We start from the raw sequence: 21440 nt of genomic DNA, 5'->3' as shown, positions 1-21440 counted from the left end.
CCAACGGTTTTGTTGACTCTTGAGGCAGCACTGGATTGTCTTGCGTTTGTGGACTTTGGGACCGAAGATGCCTCACAATGTCGGCGATCTCTTGTTCTTTGGCTTCAAGTTCTTGAATCTGTTCTTCACCAATGCTTTCTTCTTCCCCAAAAGGTAGCGGTTCTTCCACGTTGAAGCTTGGAAGCTTGTTTGATCCTAGAGCAGTGTGACTTTTGTTCAGTGCCGGACACTCGGGAAAGGTGTGTTCGTCGAAGTGCACGTTCTTGAACGTAACCACTGCTTGATCCTTAATATGTAGAACTTTGTACAATGAATAATCGTTACACTATTAGCTCTCCCGGCCCGCGCATAGCTTTGGTTCTGATTGTTTCTGGGCTTACCAATGCAGGGACCGGTTATCTGAATAACCGGGTCTTGTCCTGTCTATACGGGTGGGCTGCTTCTGGGGAATCTTCTTGTTGAATGTGATTTGTTTGAGTCAGCTTTATCTTGGTTTCTCTCTCTTGAATCTCAAGGGAGAGAATTGCTCACCTTGGTGTTTGGTGGTGCCCGTAATCCTGTTGAGGGGGATGGTTCTGGTCTGGTCCACTATGCGATTGGCGAGGTTTCTGTTGAGATAAAGTAGGTTAGCTTGCGCTCCAACTTTAATCTCTTTCTCCTGCTGACTTACCCGGAGGCGTGCTTTGGCTGATGTCTTTCTGTTGCGCTGACCGTTAAGGTTGTGGCATCTGCAAGCATCAGAGTCAAGCTCGTCAGTGGCTGTCTGGGTTAGGGTTATGAGGTCTGGACTGCAAGAGGGCTTACCTCTCTTTGCAGCTGGGCTTTGGTCTGGGTCTGGCCGCACTAGCTTCCGCGGAGGTTGCTGCGGGTGGTCTGGGTCTGTATTCCTACAAAATCTTGGAGTGGTCCAGAGTTCACACCTTTTTTGGCGTGCATCCGGCATTTTTTTGGCGTGCCTGAAGCCTGACCCCATTGCGAGAGCATCCATCTGATCATCTTCTGTTTGGGCCATTGGGTCATCATCCTCAAAGTCTTTGATAGAGTTTTTTCCGTGCTTTCAATTTGGCTCAACAAAAATTATTGCTAGCCCCGGCTTTCCATCTCGACCACAACTTCCAATCATCTGAAACAACAACACTGGATTGCCTTGACCAAAATGAGCTACCATCCAAACGCGCTTCCAGTTCTGACCAAGGCCAAGGGCCATTGTACACGACCTTACAGCTACTTCGTCCAAAGAAAAAGTGTTGATAGTGTCAACCTTAGTTAAGTTGCCGGTAAAGGAATGGTAGGGGCAAGCAAAAGAGCTGAATGGATTGTTTTGGCCTCCAGTAGTTCCTCTTGCAGTGTTGATCACCTTCAAGGCTTGCATTGTCAAGGCCCGCGTGGTTGAGTAGATCAAGGAAGGCACGACTTTATCATCAGGTGTCTGCTCCCTTGCGCCAAAAAGCCAACCAAGATTGTCACACGATTTGAATGAAGATTCCATGGGAATGCGAATTATTAAAATTTCCGGTTGGGTTAGCTCCGCCTTCAAAAAGAATGCATTATCACGGGTGAGCTTTAGACTTTTTAAGATCCCAGTTACAGCTATGGGTCTGCATGTTGCTGACAGAAGTAGCAGTGGTACACCGTTTGTCAGGACCAATTTACTACCCAGTTTCCCATACAATGGGCAAAATATTGCCTGGTCTTGATGTTTTAAGTGCGAAATTATCTTCTTCGCCTTCCCCAAAGCAACTAAACCCCACATGTACACCATGTGGGCCTCATCCACCACGGTTGAGATCAGTCAATCACAAAAATTGCGGTCAAAGAAGAGTTGGTGGAAGAGCACATTGTTTAAGGGGACCTCAGAACTCTAGATTTGTTCAACAAAACATCTTGTTAGCGTTCATAAATGTTTGCATTCCGCAAGAAGGTTTTTAAAAAACCAACCAGATAGATGAAGGAATATTTGCCCTCTATTATATTTTCTTCAACCTCGGGGGTGAGGTTCATTTTTTTCAGATTTACAGTGCTTATGGGCTTTTTTTCCTTAGTCTTTTCCTCTACCTGAGTTTTCATATGTTATCATGAGGAATCCATCTTTTTAGTTTGACTTTCTGCCATTATATGTACCAGAGAGACCCTTACCTGATTGTTGCCAAGGGAATCCAATGGGTTCAGACATAAGACAATAGATTTCTTATATTTGGGAAACAAATCCCAGTACATCTTGGCGATTCGTGTTTTCCCCAATCCGGTAACTGCGAGGACAAAGGAGTTCCCCCTCTTGACCAAGTCCACAACGGCTGAAACTTGTATCTCTTTTGCATTATTGCCATAACGCTTCTTGGCACGTTGCTCGATCAACGCGCGCAAGTCAACATCACTAAGCTTGGTGATCCACTTAGGAAGAGTGAGGGCCGTCTTTTTTCCGTTTGAAGGAGCCGGCCACGGATCTGGTTTATCCCTTGTTGGCCTGCGCTCTTCAGCAACATCTGAAGCCGATTTGCTGTTGGACATGACAGCGATGATTGTCCACTCTAGCTATCAGGCAATCAGCGGTCCTGGAGACTAGGCGCTTGCGGATGGTTTTTCGGGGTACAAGTAAATGTAGTTATGCTATGCTGTCTATTTGCTGTCTATTCCGATTTGGTGGTTTACTATCAGCTGAAAGCGCCACTGAGCTACCTGGTCACTAGGGAGCACCATCCTCAAGCTAGCTGCGTGTGAAACACACTATGTATTAAACAGAGAATCCATGCTCTCATTCTGTGATTAATTTCTGCAATTCTGGGTTGCAGACTTGGTAACAGGCTTGAGGTTTTTTTGTCTTGTTTAATTTTTCAGAACATACTGGTATCAGTGCATAAAGGGAAAAAATATAGGTCTCAGCTGTAGCATGTTGGGCAGACCTGGAGCAAAACAAAAAAACAAAAAAAAGGCTGTGGTATGAGAGATGTACAAAGGGGAAATTAAAAAGAGGGGTGAAAATCCCATTCTCCATGCGCCAGGATGGGGAGGTACGGTATAAGTCCCTCCTGCCGAGGGCTGTCGGAGGCTCGCTTTGCAAGTCACACGCCCGCAGCAGCAAGGGACTTTTTTAAGTTCAATATCATGGTGAAATGGCCTAAGGCTACATCCAACTTAACACGCCTATGCTTGGCGGCCCGGGTCCGGAATCTGGGAGGGCCACCGGTGGAAGTCAACAGCTTTGGGTCATAGTTGGGTTTTTGGGTCGACCCAATTAGAGAAAATACTGCCCGAACCCGACCCAAAGATTTTACAGATTGGGTTGGGTTGGGTTTGGGTCATATGATTTTCTCCCAAAACGTTCCTGAACCTGACCCAAGACCCTCGGGTCGGCCCAAACCATTTACACCCTGAGTCACCACAGAAAGAAATAATAAGACTGATTGACATTCATGGAACCACCAACCCCGTGCTAGTAGTGTTGTATTACTGCTGCTTGCAGCAGGAGCCCCATGCCAAGACAGCAACACATTTGCAGGTGGATAATGTGATCCTGAGATAGGATTACACTTACAAAGCCCAGAAATCCCAAGCATGTAGACCTTATATGGTCAGCTTGCCAATCATTGAGTTGCATAATTATGTGAGTAATCCTCACTTTATCCTTCCATCAAGGCCAGTTTTTTTTTTTTGATCATGACAAGAAAGTGTGTTCCAAATTCCAGGGCAACTGTTTCCCCTGGATGGAGCGTATTGAGCCAAGCAATTGTGAGGAAATGTCCCTCATGACAAGTCATGACTTTGGCACATAATTCTCCCTCTATGCTTGTCAGGGGTGAGTAAATCTGTCCACAAAAGATTCAATGGTTACCACACATGAGCGGATGGCTGCCTGCACCTGGATACTTTCAACCATCAAAAATAGCAAAGCTCACAACTTGAAGTGAAATTTAATTGTGCCCTCAAATGGAGATGATTTGAATCAAACAATAGAAGAGCCACAGCATCAGTAAACATAGGTTGGATTCATCCACAAATATGTCTAATTCTATCTACTATATTTTCCAGAGGAATTTGTAATTCATGCTTGTTTATTTGATTCAAGAATATTCACATCTTGCACAAGTTGGCCCAAAATCAATCTTGTAATTGTATAGAAATGGGGATTTTCATGGCATAAACACAAAATCCCCTTCATCTGATCATTCATTCAAAATTTTATCAACAGAATAGTTGATCATACCTTAGGCTGCAGTTATCCTCTGTATACAGTGGAAATTTACACATGAGTTATGGCAAATATTAACACCACATCAGTACCTGGGTCTTATGGAATTACAGCATGGCACTCTGTAGGAAGTGTGACACATTGCCCCTGGTGAAAACCTATCCAGCGCACTGGGAGAAAACAAAACAACCAAAGAGCAGGAAACATGATAAAGGAGACCCCGCAGAGCGGGGCATGGTGAGTTCTGCTGGCTTTAGAGTTGTGAATCTTGAATACTGGGACAATAAGGTGAAGGTGGAGGTGGAGTTGAACCTTGAATATAGGAGATCTGTCATCTTGATATTAGAACACCTGAAAAATTTTGAGTTCATCTGCACATAGCTGCACCACAAACTAAAAGATGATTCTGTGTGTACCATTCTGCACAACACACTGGGGACAGAACCCAAAATAACATCCCAGAGGCATCCAAATCCATTTAAAATGAAGATTCCCCCTCAGAACAGTATCACAACAGGTATTTTGTGATACCTTTTTGGGCCCTGGGACGGTGCTGGAACTTTGCCGTGCCAGGGATGGATCTACCATCCCAAAATGCACCTGCGGTGTGCCCATCCATTGATACTACTTTCCTGTGTTCCAATATCTATCTGAAACATGTTGCGTCAATACTATAGGCTAATGTAAAACAATCATGAGCACAGTGAAAATCAGGAGCACGGGGATTCCAATAATATATGTGATGGGTGACTTTAAGCAAGAGGAACAGTGATTTCTGTAGGGAAGGGGCTCTGGTGCTCTCTGGAAGTGAACAATATCTTGATATTGAAAGGATGGATCTCCTAAATCCTCAATTGGAGAATCTGCCAAATGCGACCGCTGCGGAGAATCCAAACGTGACCGCTGCGGAGAATCTGCCAAATGTGACCGCTGCAAAACAGGAAGCTGGTGCCTGCAGATTGGACACGTGAAATGATTTGATGCCATCCATGTTTCAACACATTGTGGATGGAAAATGTGTCCGCATTTTGGCCAAGATGATAGTTGAATTTTCAAAGGAGTCGGATCATTGTTTGGAGTCGGATCGTTTGTCGGACCATTGATTGAGTCATGGCTTGGTTCATTGTTTGGAACATTTTGCGGTTTTTCTTTTGGATAATCGACCAGTGCCGTCAGACAAATCGGGCAGACGTCTCCTGGATTGATTCTGATCGCCCCAATCTGTATTGGTTTCTGTTGCGGATACTCAGCCAAAATTGTAACCGAACGAGGCGGGGAATCGCTAGAATGAACTTTTGCATTGACCACGTCTTGCTGAGGATGAGAATTGATTTCTGGGACCGAGATCCCGCTCGAAGTTGCTCCACCGTGGCCTCTTTCCGCTGGTCTATCATCAGTCTCTATGCTCTCAAACTCGACATCCCCCGGCTGCAAAGAAACACATACGGATGGTGGTTACTGTTAGTTTTCGAGAAATCATTGGAATTTAGTTTGCTTTGGCAAATGATAAGCGACGTTTTCAACTTGACAAACTTGATGATTTGAGTGTGACGCCGAGTCTCCAATTCCACCAGATATGGATGTGTCATGTGAAGTTGATGGGAGACTGATGAGAATGCCAGCCGATTCTTCGCCGCTGTTTGTCCGATGTTGCCTTGGAGCCGATGAAAACTGATGAGTCCTTTCAGTAAACTCCAGCTGGGTCGCAGGTTCCTCATGCGAGAGATTCACCGCCACAACAACGCGTCGGTTGACGAGCTGTTCAAGAACACGGAGATTGCTTGATGAGCTTCATGCATACTCTTCCGGAGCTTCAATCGTCAATTCGGTATGTAGACTTACACATATCTTCAATACTAGGAGAATAAAAAACTTGATGAAGGTCGGGGACAGGTTGGCCATTGGGTGTGCGCAATGTTGATTGTTTCGCTGATGGGTTGTGCTCCTCAATTGTCTAGTCGCGAAGGAGGGGAAAGGCAGCAGATATGAGAGTACTCTCAGACATTTATACTTTACAATAGTTTCACCCTGATACATATGTATCAAGGTCTTTGTGGATGGCAGCCGAAAATCCTCCGGTCTGTTCCTCTGACATGTTTTGACTGGGATCTTATCCAGAGCTCTTTTCAATGAGATGAAGCCCTGAAGAGTGAGCGCTGGGGCCGGGCCTCCCGCTGTCTGGTTCTGAACTTCTCGGCTCCACATAAATAACTAATCGCTGCCCCTCCCTTGCGGGAGGGGCGGCTTCGCGGCTAGAGCCAGCCACCATCCGAACTTAACACAAGCGTACCCTCCTCGGGGGAGCGTAGCGACCTCCGAAGGAGGAACTTGCTCGCATGTCTCGCCCTACAGGATCGAGACAAATGGCAGGAAGGATCCTACGCTCCCCCATTTTCCCCAATACCTCCCTGTTTCCTCTTGATTCATCCCGCACCCTTTGCACCATTGGAATGGCAAGCTTCTTAGCTTATTTTTTCCCACTTCAAACTCCCCCATATCCATCCCCCCTGGCAAGAAATGTCCTGTAAATTTTTTTACTTGGCAGATTTATGTGACCAATCCCCCCCTTCAAGACCGCGCGGGCTCAGGGAATTTCAAATTTTGAGTCCAAAAACGGCTGGATCACCACTCCAGAACCACTTCAGGGCAGGAGGAGTGGGCTAGTAATCATGGGGGCCAGTTGGGTAAAAAATGGTGAAATGGAAGCTGAGATTGCAGGCTACAAGTCTGTCTACTCAGATCTTTTTTAAACTAAAAACTACATTTTTAAAAAAAATTTGAAAAGAAAATAGGTGTTTTTTTGCTAGAAATTCTCGAGTCTGTAGGGCCAATGGTGTGACTTTAGAGGTAAGCCTCTCCTTTGGAGGCGCTTTGCGCCTCTTTGGAGAGACTTAGTTAAGCTCGGCCACCATTGGGACTTGTTTTAAGGGCCCTCCGCTGACCAACAAACACCTGCTGCCTGGCCAGCCCAACACTCCAACCGTGTTTCCTGGGGAGTTTCATCTCAGGAAAAAGTTGCACTTTGAACCGCGAGTTGAGCACCTGGACATCGGTGAGCATGAGCGCAGCCGTCATTGTTTGCACCCATCCGGATGGCCTGAGGGTGTCCAGTGCATGTTGGAGTGGTAGCTGGCAGGAATGATGATTTATTACTATGTAATAAAATTGTAACTAATACAATCTACAAAACAGTCTGTGACAGTTGTCTCTGTCAAGTACTACATACATGTCACAACAGTGCATAACAGCGGGCCCACGGCAACCAATCAGGGATGCACCCGGATGGTCGCCGCAACCCCGCAACAGGGGGACGTCCGGCTGTGTCGCAGTCAAGGTGGTCAGGTCCCACGCATTGGGGAAGCAACCCGTGAGGTTCCTGGGTGGGTGGCACAACAGGAAAAGCAGGTCCCCAGAACGCACTTCTGACCATATGACCCGGGGCTCATTCAACCAGATTGTGGGCTGAAAAATTATCCGTTTGGATCACGTGGGTCATGTTATCCAGTCACATGACTCAAAAGTGGTCCGGACATTGACCTGTGAGAAACCAGACATTTTTTGCGGGGCCTGGTTTTTTGGACGGACGGACCAAGTGATTGGATGAATTTTTCTTGGGTTAGGTTACAGCAAAATACACAGGCAGATATTTTTTTATTTCTCAGGGGGGGAGCAGGAGTACATGGATGGAGGTCTTGGGGACATCATTGGAGCTGAGGGTACATATGAGATTGCATAGAAAACTGTGGGACATGAAATTGGCTAGATACTCATTATGCTGGGCCAGAGGGTGAGGCTGAGGCAGGCTGCTGGTGGTGGAGGTGATAGTTCTGGGTGCTTTTGTGACTGGTATGGAGGATGGAGGAGACCTCGGGGCGTAGACAGTGCAGGAAGCGGCTTGCGGGGCCGGCTGTGGTAGCTCACTGATTGGGATTGATAGCTGGAGGGGCTGGATGGACAGTCAGAGAAATGGTGAGGGTGGTTGTGAGGTGAGCGGGGAGGAATGATCATTAATATCATTGCAGGCAAGTCAATTGTTGAGAGTACACCTCTCCACATCTGGGTCATACCGGCCATTATGCACACATTCCCCTGATGGCCAGTACAACCTGGCTGTCAAAGAGAGTCTCCCTCCAATAGCCAAGTTGGGCAATGATGTTGTATACACATGCTCATTGCCCAACCACTCCACCATCTGCAGGTGAAGACAGCTGCACCTGAGCACTTGTAATCTTGTCCACCTCAATGTTTGGCCAAACTTTGCGGTGGACAAGTGCACAGGTTGGACCCCCCTTGTGCATTCATCAAGGCACACAACTTTCTGGGGGCATCCCCACCCACACCCCCTTCAGAAAAGGGGCCTGCCTGGAACCCTTTCAAGATTCAAGGGGAACCAATTCATCTCAAAATTTTTGTATCTGGTGTCCGGCCCACCTCTGCCTCCCTCATGACCTTTGAGCTGTCACAGTAGGTGTAATGGTCCGAAATCCATGATGTTGGTGTGAAGCCCCCTTCGAGAACTCACAAGCCGGTATTACATAAGCCGTCGACGGACTCTTAGGCTCAGTTCCCCCGCGCCCTCCTAGCTCAGCAGAGAGAAGCTGAACTTCTCTCTTGGGCTAGGTGAGCACTGATCTTTCCCTTTCCTTTCCTTTCTCAGTTGTATGTACAGAGAGAAGCTGAACTTCTCTCCTGGGCTAGTACTTTGCAATACACGAGTGGTTCCTAGAAACCGTTTTCAGGCCTCTGTGCTGCGTGCCAGCCCAGACAGTGAAGAGTCCCAAGTGGACTCTTACACTTTTTTTTTCTCGATACCACTCCTGGAAAACCCTTTTGTGATGGGTTCTGCAAACTCTTCATCTTTGTCAAGCATTCTGGCTCACTTTTTGCCTTTGTCTTTGCCCTTGACTTTGCTCACTTCCTCAAAGACTTCCGACGTACTCGACCCCTCTCTGAATCCGATCAAACCAGCACGAGTAATAATTGAACTGAAAATCGCGGGCCGTTATTTCAGGGCTCTCATTGACACAGGCTCTGAGATCAATCTCATCTCGGATAGAGCAGTGGACGACTCCTTTCTAGAACGCCAACCAATGGCACAACCTAGCTCAATTCGCCTGGCGCTGGGAGATGGCTCCGCAATGCCCCTCACCATCCGTCATTTTGTCGTGGCAACGCTGCGTGTCACCCGACCCACATCACCAGGAAAATAAAATAGTCAGTTTATGACAAGTGACATCACACCAGCTCCAGCCAGCTACCCACCATCTATCCAATATCTATTTACTATCTTCCCCAATCTCCCAACCATCTTCCCAAATTCAAAAATTTACCAAGGAGGTCCTGTTCAGTTTTTGATGAGCCCAACTGATCCTCAGTTCTGTCCTTTGGTACCCAGCTCATGCTCAGCTTTTTTTCCCAGCTCATACTCAGCTTTTTTCACGCAGCTCACTCTCAGAATTGGAATAAAGCCTTTTGACTAGTCCTTGCCCAGTTGATGCTCAGCTTTTTACTAGTCCTGGTGCAGCTGATTCTCAGCTTTGTAGCAGTCCTTACTCAGCCTTTTCCTAGTCCTGTCCCAGCTGATGCTCAGCTTTGACCCAGTACTGGGCCAGCTGGCCAGCTGATGCTCAGCTTGCTGAGTATTGGCTGAGTCAGGCCAGAGAAAAAGATGGGAATCAGCTTGGACAGAACCAGAGCTGAAAATCAGCTAGGCTAGGGCCAAAGCTGAGCATCAGCTGAGCCACGGCCAAGGCTGAGCATCAGCTGTGCCAGGGCCAAAGATGATCATCAGGTGGCCGGTGCTAAAGCTGAGCATCAGCTGGGCCAGGTAAAAAACTGAGCATCAGCTGAGCCAGGGTAAAAGCTGAACATCAGCTGTGCCAGGGACAAAGCTGAGCATCATCTTGTTTTTTCACATTGAGTGCTTTGATCCTGACACCTGTAATGTGAGCCCTAGATGTGCTGGTGGAGAGGAGCAGCATTGGAGCAGTGTTGGAGCTGAAAACAAAGCTGTGTCATGTCACTTGCCATCAAGTGACTACTTTTTTTTCCTGGTGCATTGGTATTTGAAGATACTTCTCTGCGGGTGGGACCGGTGCTAGGTGATTTTGACCTCATCCTTGGAACACCATTTTTGCATTGTCATGGGTTATCCGTCTTGGTGGAACAACAATCCATGGAGTGTTCCCGACTGAATTTCTCCATCCCAGACTACCGAGTGGACCCTGGACAGTCTCAATCCATAGCCGCAGTTGACACTCCCTCCGAGGCAAATCAATATCCATGCGCGGAGTCGGAGAGGTTGATTTGGAAGGAATTTGCTGATCTGTTTCCCAAGGACATCCCTGCAATCAATGAGGACGTTGACGACTCAGATCAATCTAAAGGAAGCTTGTTTCCAAACAAGCTACAAGATGCAGCGTCTCGAACTCAACATAAAATTGTGCTGACTGACCCCAATGCATTGATCAACAAGCGTCAATTCCCGTACCCTCCCAAGCACCTCGCATTGTGGAGGATACTCTTAGATCAACATATCAAAGCGGGCTGCATCCAACGGTCAACCAGTCAGTATGTGTCCCCAAGTCTAATCATCCCGAAAAAAGACCCCTCTGCCCTTCCCCGTTGGGTTTGTGACTACCGCAAACTCAACAGCCTCACTAATTGCAATTTCTCACCCTTGCCAAATGTAGATGAACTCGTACGAGTGGTAGCCTCAGGCAAAGTTTTCTCAATACTCAATCAAACAAATGCGTTCTTTCAGACCAGAATGCGAGAGGAAGACATTCCATTGACGGCAGTCAAGACCCCGTGGGGACTTATGGAGTGGGTCGTTATGCCCATGGGACTCACAAACGCGCCGGCTACCCATCAGGCGAGACTAGAGGAAGCGCTAGGTGACTTAATCACCGACATTTGCGTTGTATATCTCGATGACATTGTCGTCTTCTCGGATTCCTTCGAAGAACATGAAGCACACGTCAGAGCGGTCCTCCGTAAACTCCGTCAGGCCAACCTCTACTGCAGTCCAAAGAGGACAAAGCTGTTTTGCACACGAGTAAAGTTCCTGGGACATTGGATCTCGGCAGAGGGTATTGAAGCAGATGACGAAAAAATTGCAGACATCCAATCCTGGCCTTCACCGCAGTCAGCAAAGGGTGTGAAACGCTTTCTTGGGACAGTGCAGTGAATGAAGAAATTCATCTGGGGTCTACAACGCTACGTAGGGACGCTCACCCCGTTAACAAGCTCAAAACTTGACAATAAAGCCTTCAAATGAGGCCCTAAAGAGGAAGCGGCCTTTCAAAACATTAAACGTATCATGACCTCTCTCCCGTGTTTGAAAAATGTTGATTACGAGTCCAAAGACCCACTTTGGCTTTTCACAGATGCAAGCGACTCCGCTCTTGGCGCGGCCCTATTCCAGGGTAAAGACTGGAAAATCGCTTCTCCCATCGCTTACAAATCCCACCAGATGACGCCAGCGGAACGCAACTACCCGGTTCACGAGCAAGAGTTGTTGGCCGTCATACATGCACTTCAAAAATGGCGCATGCTTCTCTTGGGGATGAAGATCAATGTGATGTCCGACCATCACTCACTTGTACATCCCCCTCGTCAACGCACTCTCAGCAAGCAACAAGCATGGTGGTCAGAAGTTCTTGCTGACTTTGACCTCAACTTCAACTAAATTTGCGGGGAGGATAACACGGTCGCGGACGCCCTCTCAAGGAAAGACCTCCCCAATGATGACCCATCCACACCTGAAGAAGTAGCATGCGTGGCGGCGCTGACAGAAATTGGTCTGTCCATTGACCCTTCTCTCAAACAAACTATCTTGGCTAGTTATGCACATGACCAATTTTGCATTGCCTTACGTAATGCTCTTCCCCTCCGCACGGATTGTATAGAGGAGAACGGACTTCTATTCATTGATGGCCGACTTGTCATCCCAGCGAATTTTCAACTGCGAAGATCACTCATCAACGAGGCCCACCAACGGCTTGGCCACTTGGGGGTCCTCAAGACCACAAAAGAGCTTCGCCGGGACTTCTTCTGGCCTTGGATTTCAACAGACATACGGCAACTCCTCGAGAGGTGTGAAGTTTGCCAGCGTACTAAGGCCCCCACGACGGCACCGCTGGGCAAGATGCTCACTCCCTCATTTCCTTGTCAACCATTAACCGACATCGCAATCGACTTCGTGGGCCCATTGCGTAAGGCAACCCACTACGATATGATCCTGACGTGTACCTGTTGTTTATCGGGATTCATTCAAATCATCCCGGTTCTCCAAACAGACACGGCCGAAAAGACTGCTAGCCGCTTCTTCAGTGGCTGGGTTGCCAGATTTAGGGCCCCGGCCTCTATCATCAGCGACCGGGACAAAACCTGGACATCCCGATTCTGGAAATGTCTCATGAACCGTCTCAACATCAATTTTCACATGTCCACTTTGTTCCACCCTCAGGCCGATGGCCGTAGTGAGCGATCCAATAAAACAGTTGGTCAAATTCTGCGTACCTTCACCTCCAAACAACAATCGAAGTGGCTTGAGGCCCTACCCGCCGTCAAATATGCTATCAATTTGGCCGTGAACGTGGCTACGGGTTTCAGTCCTTTAGAACTACTTTACGGATGGAGGCCCTCCCTTTTCCCAAGTCAATTCCCGCCACTTACAGACTCACTGCCGGATCTCCCCACCCTTGACAAGTGGATCAAGCTCCGTGAGGACACCTGGGCAGAAGCCCGGGACACACTCTGCGCGAGCAGGGTCAAACAAGCGATCCAACATAACAAACGACGAGCCGACCGGCCTCCTCTTTCAGTCGGTGATTGAGTCTTTCTGAACTCGGCCGACTGGCGTGGGAAACATCAAACTGGCGTCAACAAGCTGAAAGACCGTTTTGAGGGTCCATATCCAGTTGTTAAAACGTTCAATCATGGACAAAATGTGACTCTGACTCTCCCAGAAGGCGACAAGCAACACCCGACCTTCCATATTTCAAAAATCAAGCGTCTCCGTTCCTCATCAATGGCCTCTACTCCGGACAACAACTCGACTCTCTCCGATCATCCTGAACAGTCGTCCTCCATGTCTTATAGGGGGGGAGACTGTGAAGCCCCCTTCAAGAACTCACAAGCCGGTATTACATAAGCCGTCGACGGACTGTTAGGCTCAGTTCCCCCGCGCCCTCCTAGCTCAGCAGAGAGAAGCTGAACTTCTCTCCTGGGCTAGGTGAGCACTGATCTTTCCCTTTCCTTTCCTTTCTCAGTTGTATGTACAGAGAGAAGCTGAACTTCTCTCCTGGGCTAGTACTTTGCAATACACGAGTGGTTCCTAGAAACCGTTTTCAGGCCTCTGTGCTGCGTGCCAGCCCAGACAGTGAAGAGTCCCAAGTGGACTCTTACAGTTGGGCTGTTTTTTTGTTCAACAAGACACATTTCCTTTCTCACTTCACAATAATTTCCAGGTGGCCTCTTCTATGAATATGAGGTTTCATGTGGACTTAAACCTGGTAGACACTTGGGCAATACCCATATAGCCTGAACAAGCAAGGTGCAATCAATAATTACAGTACACAATGTTTGTTTTGAGCTGAATGTGACTAAAAGATGGCAAACTCTGTAGGTTCTATTCCGGACTGTTTGACACATTCTGAAAATGGGATTTGGAAATTTTTTGGGTACATTTGTCATCAAGATCAGTTAGTTTGTGCAACTTCCAAAGAGGTAATTGACACCCAAGGGAAAGCAAGTAATTAGATGATAAATATAATGATGTGAGCATCCCAGAGTGATGAACTCTTGCTTCACTTCAGCTTGGCACAGAGAGACTTCAATCCCTCACAAATAAAAGGGACTGCCAAAACATGACTTGGAATTTGATTTAATTTGGTAAAATTGGCGACCATGTAACACTTGTTGGCTTGCTTGGCTACAAGCACATCTGCATTCAGGTTATGTTTGATCAGATATTGTACACGTGAAGTTAGGATGGACTAGAGGTAAGATTCACATAATGAAAATTCACTCATGAATGCATACTGGAAGAAAAATACATACATCATACTTCCAACAGGTCTCATGATGAGTTACGCATGTGGATAAAAATGAGTTGCAGTTGAAAATAGCACTGAAATATTACTAACATCAGACAGGTTGTCTGACAGAATTATGGTCTGGCACTCTCTGGAGAGTGCGACCATTCCCCCCCTGGTGGAACACGGTAGAATTAGATATTGAAAAAGATTATCCTAAATTACATCCGGTATTCATCATTTTGCTAATTGTTTGGTATGTTAGGCCAAATGGTGTCGTGGACCCCGGGTTGACGGATGGTATAAAGGAAAAGTATTATGAAGATGGAGAGATTGTGGATCGGTTGTTGATGAAGGCCATTTTGGATGTCAGGTCTCTTAAGAAAGGTAAGTTTGATTATCTTATTTCCTGGAAGGATTTGACGGTGGCGAATGATACGTGGATTGCCAAGGATCAAATTCCAACCAAGGTAAATCCCATTTTACAATCCTTTAAGCTAATTCGTGAGAAAAGCTTTGGAAATAAAATAAAAAAGAAGAGTAAGTCCGCGGGTAAAGTTGCGGGAGAATTCCAGGCACAAGGTCAGGCAAATTTGTAACGTTTTCAATATGTTATTAAATATGAGTGACAATTGCTATTGATTATGTGAGATTGTTTTGTGAACGGCTAGTAGATTTTTACGGTTTCTACTTGAGCATTTAATTATAGAGTTTAGTTTTTGTTGTCCAAGCTTTCATATTGTATTTAGCTTCTTTGTGGATGTTGTTTCTTCCCTCTTCTTTTCCTCATTGCGATATCTTTGTTCTTAGTTTTCATCACTCTCCAGTTCCAAAATAAAGTCAACACTATCCAATTACCCTTCAAGAGTTTAATCTTCATTCAAAGTTAAACTACCCTCTATCACATCTGAAAACAAGTGACACTCTCTCTTGAGTTTGTTCATAGCTAATAAAGAAATCTCCAACAGAGATTTTCCACTTTGTGGCATTTTTTTTGCAGCATTTCCCCCTTCCCAGGTACCAATGTGAGCCGGAAGCTCTGGAGCTGGGTGGGGGCGCAAGGTCGAAAGATGAGGCAACAGCCCCGCCATTTATACCTGTTTGTTGAGCACTGATACGTTCTCGCATCCGCTACCACATCTTTTTCTTCCATTTTGAGTCCACTCCCCCATTCAAAAGCACCAAATGGGGAACATGCCAATTCCGTTGCTGGCTTTTGTCAATTTTTCATTGCAACCCAGTCCTCAAAGATGCACTGGAAATTCCCGTTTCATTTTTACCTAAACCTGGTCCCTCCCCCCTATATGCAGATATTAACGTGCCAAATTCCGTTGCTGGATTAGGTGAATCAATCTTCACCAAAAATACACGACTCAATTTGACCCATGCACAGCCTTGATTGTCTGACCATCTCAGTACCAAAAAACAATTGCTTATTGAATTTCTTTGTTAGCCAATTCCGGGTCTGTAGATCAGGGAACATTCTTTTCTCCGTTTTAGCTTAACTGCCATCACTTGCCAGTGTTTTTTCTTTCCAATAGCCTGGATAAGATGTTTCTCATGTGAAGCTCCCCAGTTTCACTTGAGGAAATTACCCTTGGAAGGTAATGATTTTGGCCACCCTTTCCCTTCTGACCACTCTCGGTCCTTATTCTCCACCTCACACACCGCTCTCGGCATCTTAGATTTTTATTGATGTTCTTGCATATCCGTCCAATGTATGCTGCTGGCGGCCAGATTGTAGATCCGTCGTTCTATTTCTGCTTATCTTTAGTGCTGGCGTATGACGAAAGCGTCAAAGCATTAAGTCATTGACTGGGCGGAGAGCTAGGCGTCCACTACAAACCTGAAACGGCCGCACTCGACTTCTGTTGCAGTGCTCTTGAGCCTCAGAATTGGGACTAGGAACCTGAAACGGCCGCGGCGCACTCGAGTTTTTTTGCAGTGCTGTTGAGCCTCAGAATTGGGCCTTGGGACAGATAGTAGGCTTGGTGGCTAGCAATCAAGTGCAGAACCTCAACCACAGGCTTGCTGCTCTAAAATTCCGGTTGCCCTTTTGTACTCTCTCTTTTATTGAAATATTTGTATGGGTCTCATTAGTTAACTGCCATTCCCATTAGACCTTTCAGCTGCTACGACTTACATCTTGGCAGCCTGTTTCTTCCACATGAACTGATCCTCCATGCCCCCAAGCTTTCAGATTTCCAGAAGCGTCTAGCCCCATATCAAAATGTGCTTCAATTTGTAAAGCTGTGCAGCTTTGATCTCCAATGTTGAAATTTATTGACTGAGCCTTCAGTTCACCACCTACTCACATACCTTAAATGGTCATAAGGCAAGCAGTACAATTGCGCCCCAAGGGGGGGTCCCCAATCATCTTTTGGCTTGAATTTGACTGAGTAAGGCAGCATACAAAAGTGATAATCTCCCCCAAGAATCCAGGACCAACATCAATCTTGGAAACAAACCATTAACAAGAAAGATCAATCCTAATTATGTTGAAGAAGAGCTATGCAATTTCAATCCCAATGATCTTCATTCTTATACTGCTTGGTTGAATTCATATATGAGTAGAGGACCAACAATGAGGATTGGTTTGCTCAAAATAGTGAGTAGTTCCTATAATTTAATAGCTTTTTGCATGAATTTCCTCAACTAAACAGCCTCTGAGTCATCAAACATCACCTTTGGAACATCTAAATTGAATCTGCTGTGTTTCTCTTCAATTCCTCAACTATCCCTGCATTTTAAGCAAGTGAATTGCCTACCTGATGCTATCTTCACAGTATTCCCTGTCCACTGAAGACAGAGACACAATTTTAAAAGCTTCAGGGTTTCTCTCCCTAAGCTTGATTCTAATATAGCAATTTCATTGTTGCAACATTCAAAAGATGTATTCCAAGGACAAATGATATGGTACAGGGACCAACTTTGATGGTCCCATAGATAGATACTATTTAATAATATGGCCACCTCCTGCCTTATGACAAGTTTCATAAGTTTAAGCCATGACTATTGGTAGAAATCAACCCTTCATGTACTGTCTAATTTATCTCTTTGCTTTTCCTCAATATCATGCTTATTTAAATCTCCTCCAACTGTTTTTTGTGTGCTTCACTTGGCTCAACCTTTGCCCTGCGTAATGTCTTGGATAATGATTGAGGGGACTGAAAGTTTGATCAGTTCATCAAATAAATATTGAATTCTGCATTGTTCTGTTTGTCAAGGTACCATCTCAATCTTGACTCATACAAACACAAAATAGACAAATCTGATGATGAAAATTTGCCCAGGACTTGCGGTTCCAAACCAGAAAATCATACTGAATAATACATGCCTTGGAAGTTCAAAGACAGGATACCACACTACTTCAGGTTATCCCTCCAACTCCTGTTTGAGCTGTGATGATCTGCACTGGTTCTGTGAACAAACTTGATGTTAAAATGGCACTGATTGTGCGTCCTGATCCATGTGTGGAAGATGATACTGTCAATGAACAAGTCTTTGTTAGTAGGATATTATAAGGGACTTCAATAAGTTTATCTCAGGTTGTACAAGTGCAACATTGATTGAAGCCTTAACTGAGCACGCTCAGCACCAACCCAAAAATTACCAGACTGAATACAGATCCATTTTGCTCATTTTGTGATTTTTGACCCCCCAGCTGTGCCAAAGCAACAAGCAAAAAGGGGCCGGTTGTTAGAGGTTTCCAGGGAGGGCCTAACCAAGCAGTTAGGGGGCTCCCAGGGAGGGGGTAGGACGAAACCGGATCCCCTGGGGGGACAAATCGCTGGGACCCCCTCCCCTTTAAATAGGCACAGTCCATGCTTGCCAGCCACAGTCAGCCGTCGCAGCCCGTTGCTCAACAGCAAACCAGCATTGCCACCGCCCTGATCGTTGTGGTGCTCCATTCCAAACCATAAGTAGTATTTTATTGCTTTTCTTTACATATATTCATCATTACATTACCCATTTCACCATAACCCTTCACAAATACCTCATTATTATTGCATATTCAGATTCTACGTCAAATTTCACCTATAGTCACTCATACATAGTACCCCCTTATCTTCAATGGTTCAGTAGTTATAGAGGATATAAGACTTACAGAAAACCTACAGTCTTCATTAGTTACAATACTCATTTCATTAGTAACTTACTTGAATCATTACATTACATTCCTTTTACATATATATTCTCACATACTAAACCCTTTACATACATTACTCATTATGTATTATACCTATTGTAGACATTACATCATTGGATCTGTGCTTACCTCTTTCAGTAGTGCTCATCATTACAAGTTGTTACTATGTTCTCATCACTCTTTCCCATTAGTACATTCTTTTTCCCATAACTAGCATTCCCCTTTCAGCATTGCTCATCATTACATACTGTTACTATGTTCACATCACTCTTCCCCATTTGTACATTCCTTTATTCCCATAGCCAGAATGCCTCCACTGTCTGTGCTCATCCCTCCTTCATATAAGAACTGTCCTTCCCCCCTCACTTGTACCTCATGCAGAATTTATACAGAATTTTAGATACAGAAATTATAGTGCCCATTCTCATCAACCCATTGCTATTGAATCATTGCCAATTGCATTCCCCCCTCTCATCACTCCTCCAACCCTCTCACCCTCAGTAGTCAGTAGTCAGCTCATAGTACTAGCTCCTAAGATCAAGTAGAAATCAGCCACACCTTTTCTTCTTTTTCTTAGTGTTACTCTCATCTCCTCAGCATTAGTCAGGAAGGCAGCCTCATCAGCACCCTTGCATAGCTTTCATTATTACTAGTGTTGCTATCCATTTCCCTTCCAAGCTCTATTCTGCCCTTTGAGTAGTTCCACATCGTTCCTGTCCACTATCACTACTGTTGTCTCAGCCACTGCCCCATCGCCATCCGCACCCTGTGCCACACCGTGATCATGGCAACCAAGTTAGTTTTTCCCATAGCTACCATCAGTTTCCCCCTTCAACACAACACATGGTATCCCACCACTTGACACCCCTCATTCAAGCTGACAGGTACCATCAACTTTGATTTGGGCTGTCAGTCCCATTCAAGTATCTCATTTTGGTCTCCATACAATGACGGTCGTTTGAAGATGTGTTTCAACGCGAACTTGGCTAGGAAGATTTGCCATCTTATATCCCAACACCCTCCAGGCCATCCAAAACATATCAATCCTCATCCAAAAAGACATGCGAGAACTCTTGGGCGAAGAGCCATACCTGAACGAGGTCGACGAACTCGAGTCCCAGCAGGCCATCATCGACTCAGAACTAGCAACCGCCTCCCCCACTGATCCAGACGCACCAATCCCGGTGGCCTTCCAAGACCCATTCAAACCACCCCCACCCACTATCTCGCGAGAATCTGACACGGCCCAGACGACGACAACAACAACGGCGGCGGCGACAACGACAACGGCAAAAAATGACCCCGAACAGAGACGCAAGTCCACCTCGGTCATTAACTACAGGCCCCGCATCAGGGACCCATCCAGTGAAGGGTACGTCGGCAGACGGAACGGCTCACTATCAGATTATGCATTGCTGAGCGTGATCGAGACAGAGCGGCTGCGGCAGGAGAACGACTACCTGAGGGAGATGTTAGGGATCGCAGATGACTTCTTTTCTAACAACAGCAGCAGCATCAACACACTCAGCAACAACAACCAGGAGACTCTAGATCAACATCAGCCCCCCCCCCCAGACCACAGCCAACATCACCAAGTTAACTGAGCCGTTTAGTAGGACTAAGCTCAGTAACGTTGTCTCAGAGGTCATCAAGGAAGAAGACGAGGCGGCTGACAATCAGCACCAGCTCAGTCAAGACTCAGATAACCCTGGCCAACCCAATCACCAGAAACAGATCGACGGATGGACTGCTCTTATCCATCACAATCCTCAGCCACCACCCGACCAAACCCTCCCTGCTGATCAACAAACTCAACAAGACCAACCATAGCTCATCCCTTCCTTTTTTTCGTTGCAAAAAATCATCTTTTCTTTTGTTCATCCTACAAAAACTTTCACGTACCTTCTCCCCCTCTCTTTTTCTTTTTTTTTACGGACTTACTTTGCGCACTGCGAGAAACTCTTCGCGCACTGTGGCGGTCGTCGTCTTGACGTCCCGCCCCCAGTGCGTGCTTTCGCCACGGCTCTTCGCGCACTGTGCATTCCCCCAAAAAAACGGCTTGCATTTCTTGAGATATTTTTTGATGAATCAATAGAATGACTTTTTATGATCCCCCTCAAAAATAATCAAGTCATTTAGGGGTCTCCTTGAGCCTAGAGAAAATTGACATGAAAAAATCATATTTTAACGCGGCAGGGACCTGTAATATCACTTCCTGTGCCCCAGTAGCCCCAAAAATTTCACAGTATCATGGTACATGTGCAAATTCATGACCTGATAATTTTCAGAATTTTCACCAGCTTTCCTGTAGCCCAAATAGGTATTGCGTTTATTATTTTGCGTATATGTATAACTTTTTTGTTACACACACCAAAGGCACAAAATTTTGAGAGCACAGAGAAATATGCTTCAAATTAATTCCCTGAAATTTCTAGCAATAGTGTGTCATTATAAAATGAGATATAAGGGGTGCGCAGCAGGCTTAGTAGGAAAATTACTGCTAACTGTATAGCTTTTTTGTTACACACCCAAACAGTCCCAAAATTTCAGAAATGTTTTCATTGTGGATATTTTCCGCGCCATAAATTTCTTGGCAATAGTGTGTCATGATAACATGAGATATAAGGGGTGCGCGGAGGGCTTAGTAGGAAAATGGCTGCTACATGTATAGATTTTTTTTTACACGCTGAAACAGTCTGAAATTTTCAGGAATGTTTCAATTTTGCATATTCTCCGCGCCATAAAGCTCTTAGCAATAGTGTGTCATTAAAACATGAGATAAGTTAGCAGTCATTTTCCAACTAAGCCCGCCGCACTACATCTCATGTTATCATGACACACTATTACCAAGAAATTTGTTGCGCGGAGAATATCCACAATGAAAACATTTCTGAAATTTTGGGACTGTTTGAGTGTGTAACAAAAAAGCTATACAGTTAGCAGTAATTTTCCTACTAAGCCTGCCACGCACCCCTTATATCTCTAGGAAAAATTCTGAAAATTATCAGGTCATGAATTTGCACATGTGCCATGATACTGTGAAATTTTTGGGGCTACTGAGGCA

General features: G+C 45.7%; 2 protein-coding genes across 2 annotated transcripts; one reads left to right on the top strand and one right to left on the bottom strand.

The window, feature by feature from the left end:
• Window positions 1-328: 328 nt before the first annotated feature.
• Window positions 329-7261, bottom strand: PtA15_14A235 (uncharacterized protein; the record flags this gene model as incomplete). The annotated part of the gene is made up of 4 exons (XM_053162930.1): window positions 329-334; window positions 2371-2532; window positions 4406-4461; window positions 7129-7261. 4 exons carry the CDS (start codon window positions 7259-7261, stop codon window positions 329-331), a joined length of 357 nt encoding a protein of 118 aa, XP_053026907.1.
• A 12176-nt stretch (window positions 7262-19437) lies between these two features.
• PtA15_14A234 (uncharacterized protein) lies at window positions 19438-20206 on the top strand (the record flags this gene model as incomplete). The annotated part of the gene is made up of 2 exons (XM_053162929.1): window positions 19438-19847; window positions 19993-20206. 2 exons carry the CDS (start codon window positions 19438-19440, stop codon window positions 20204-20206), a joined length of 624 nt encoding a protein of 207 aa, XP_053026906.1.
• Window positions 20207-21440: the final 1234 nt, after the last annotated feature.

This window comes from Puccinia triticina, chromosome 14A, assembly GCF_026914185.1.
Source record: "Puccinia triticina chromosome 14A, complete sequence".
NCBI lineage: Eukaryota > Fungi > Basidiomycota > Pucciniomycetes > Pucciniales > Pucciniaceae > Puccinia > Puccinia triticina.
The sequence above is the reverse complement of the archived record's forward strand: the minus strand, read 5'-3'. Positions and strand labels throughout refer to the sequence as shown.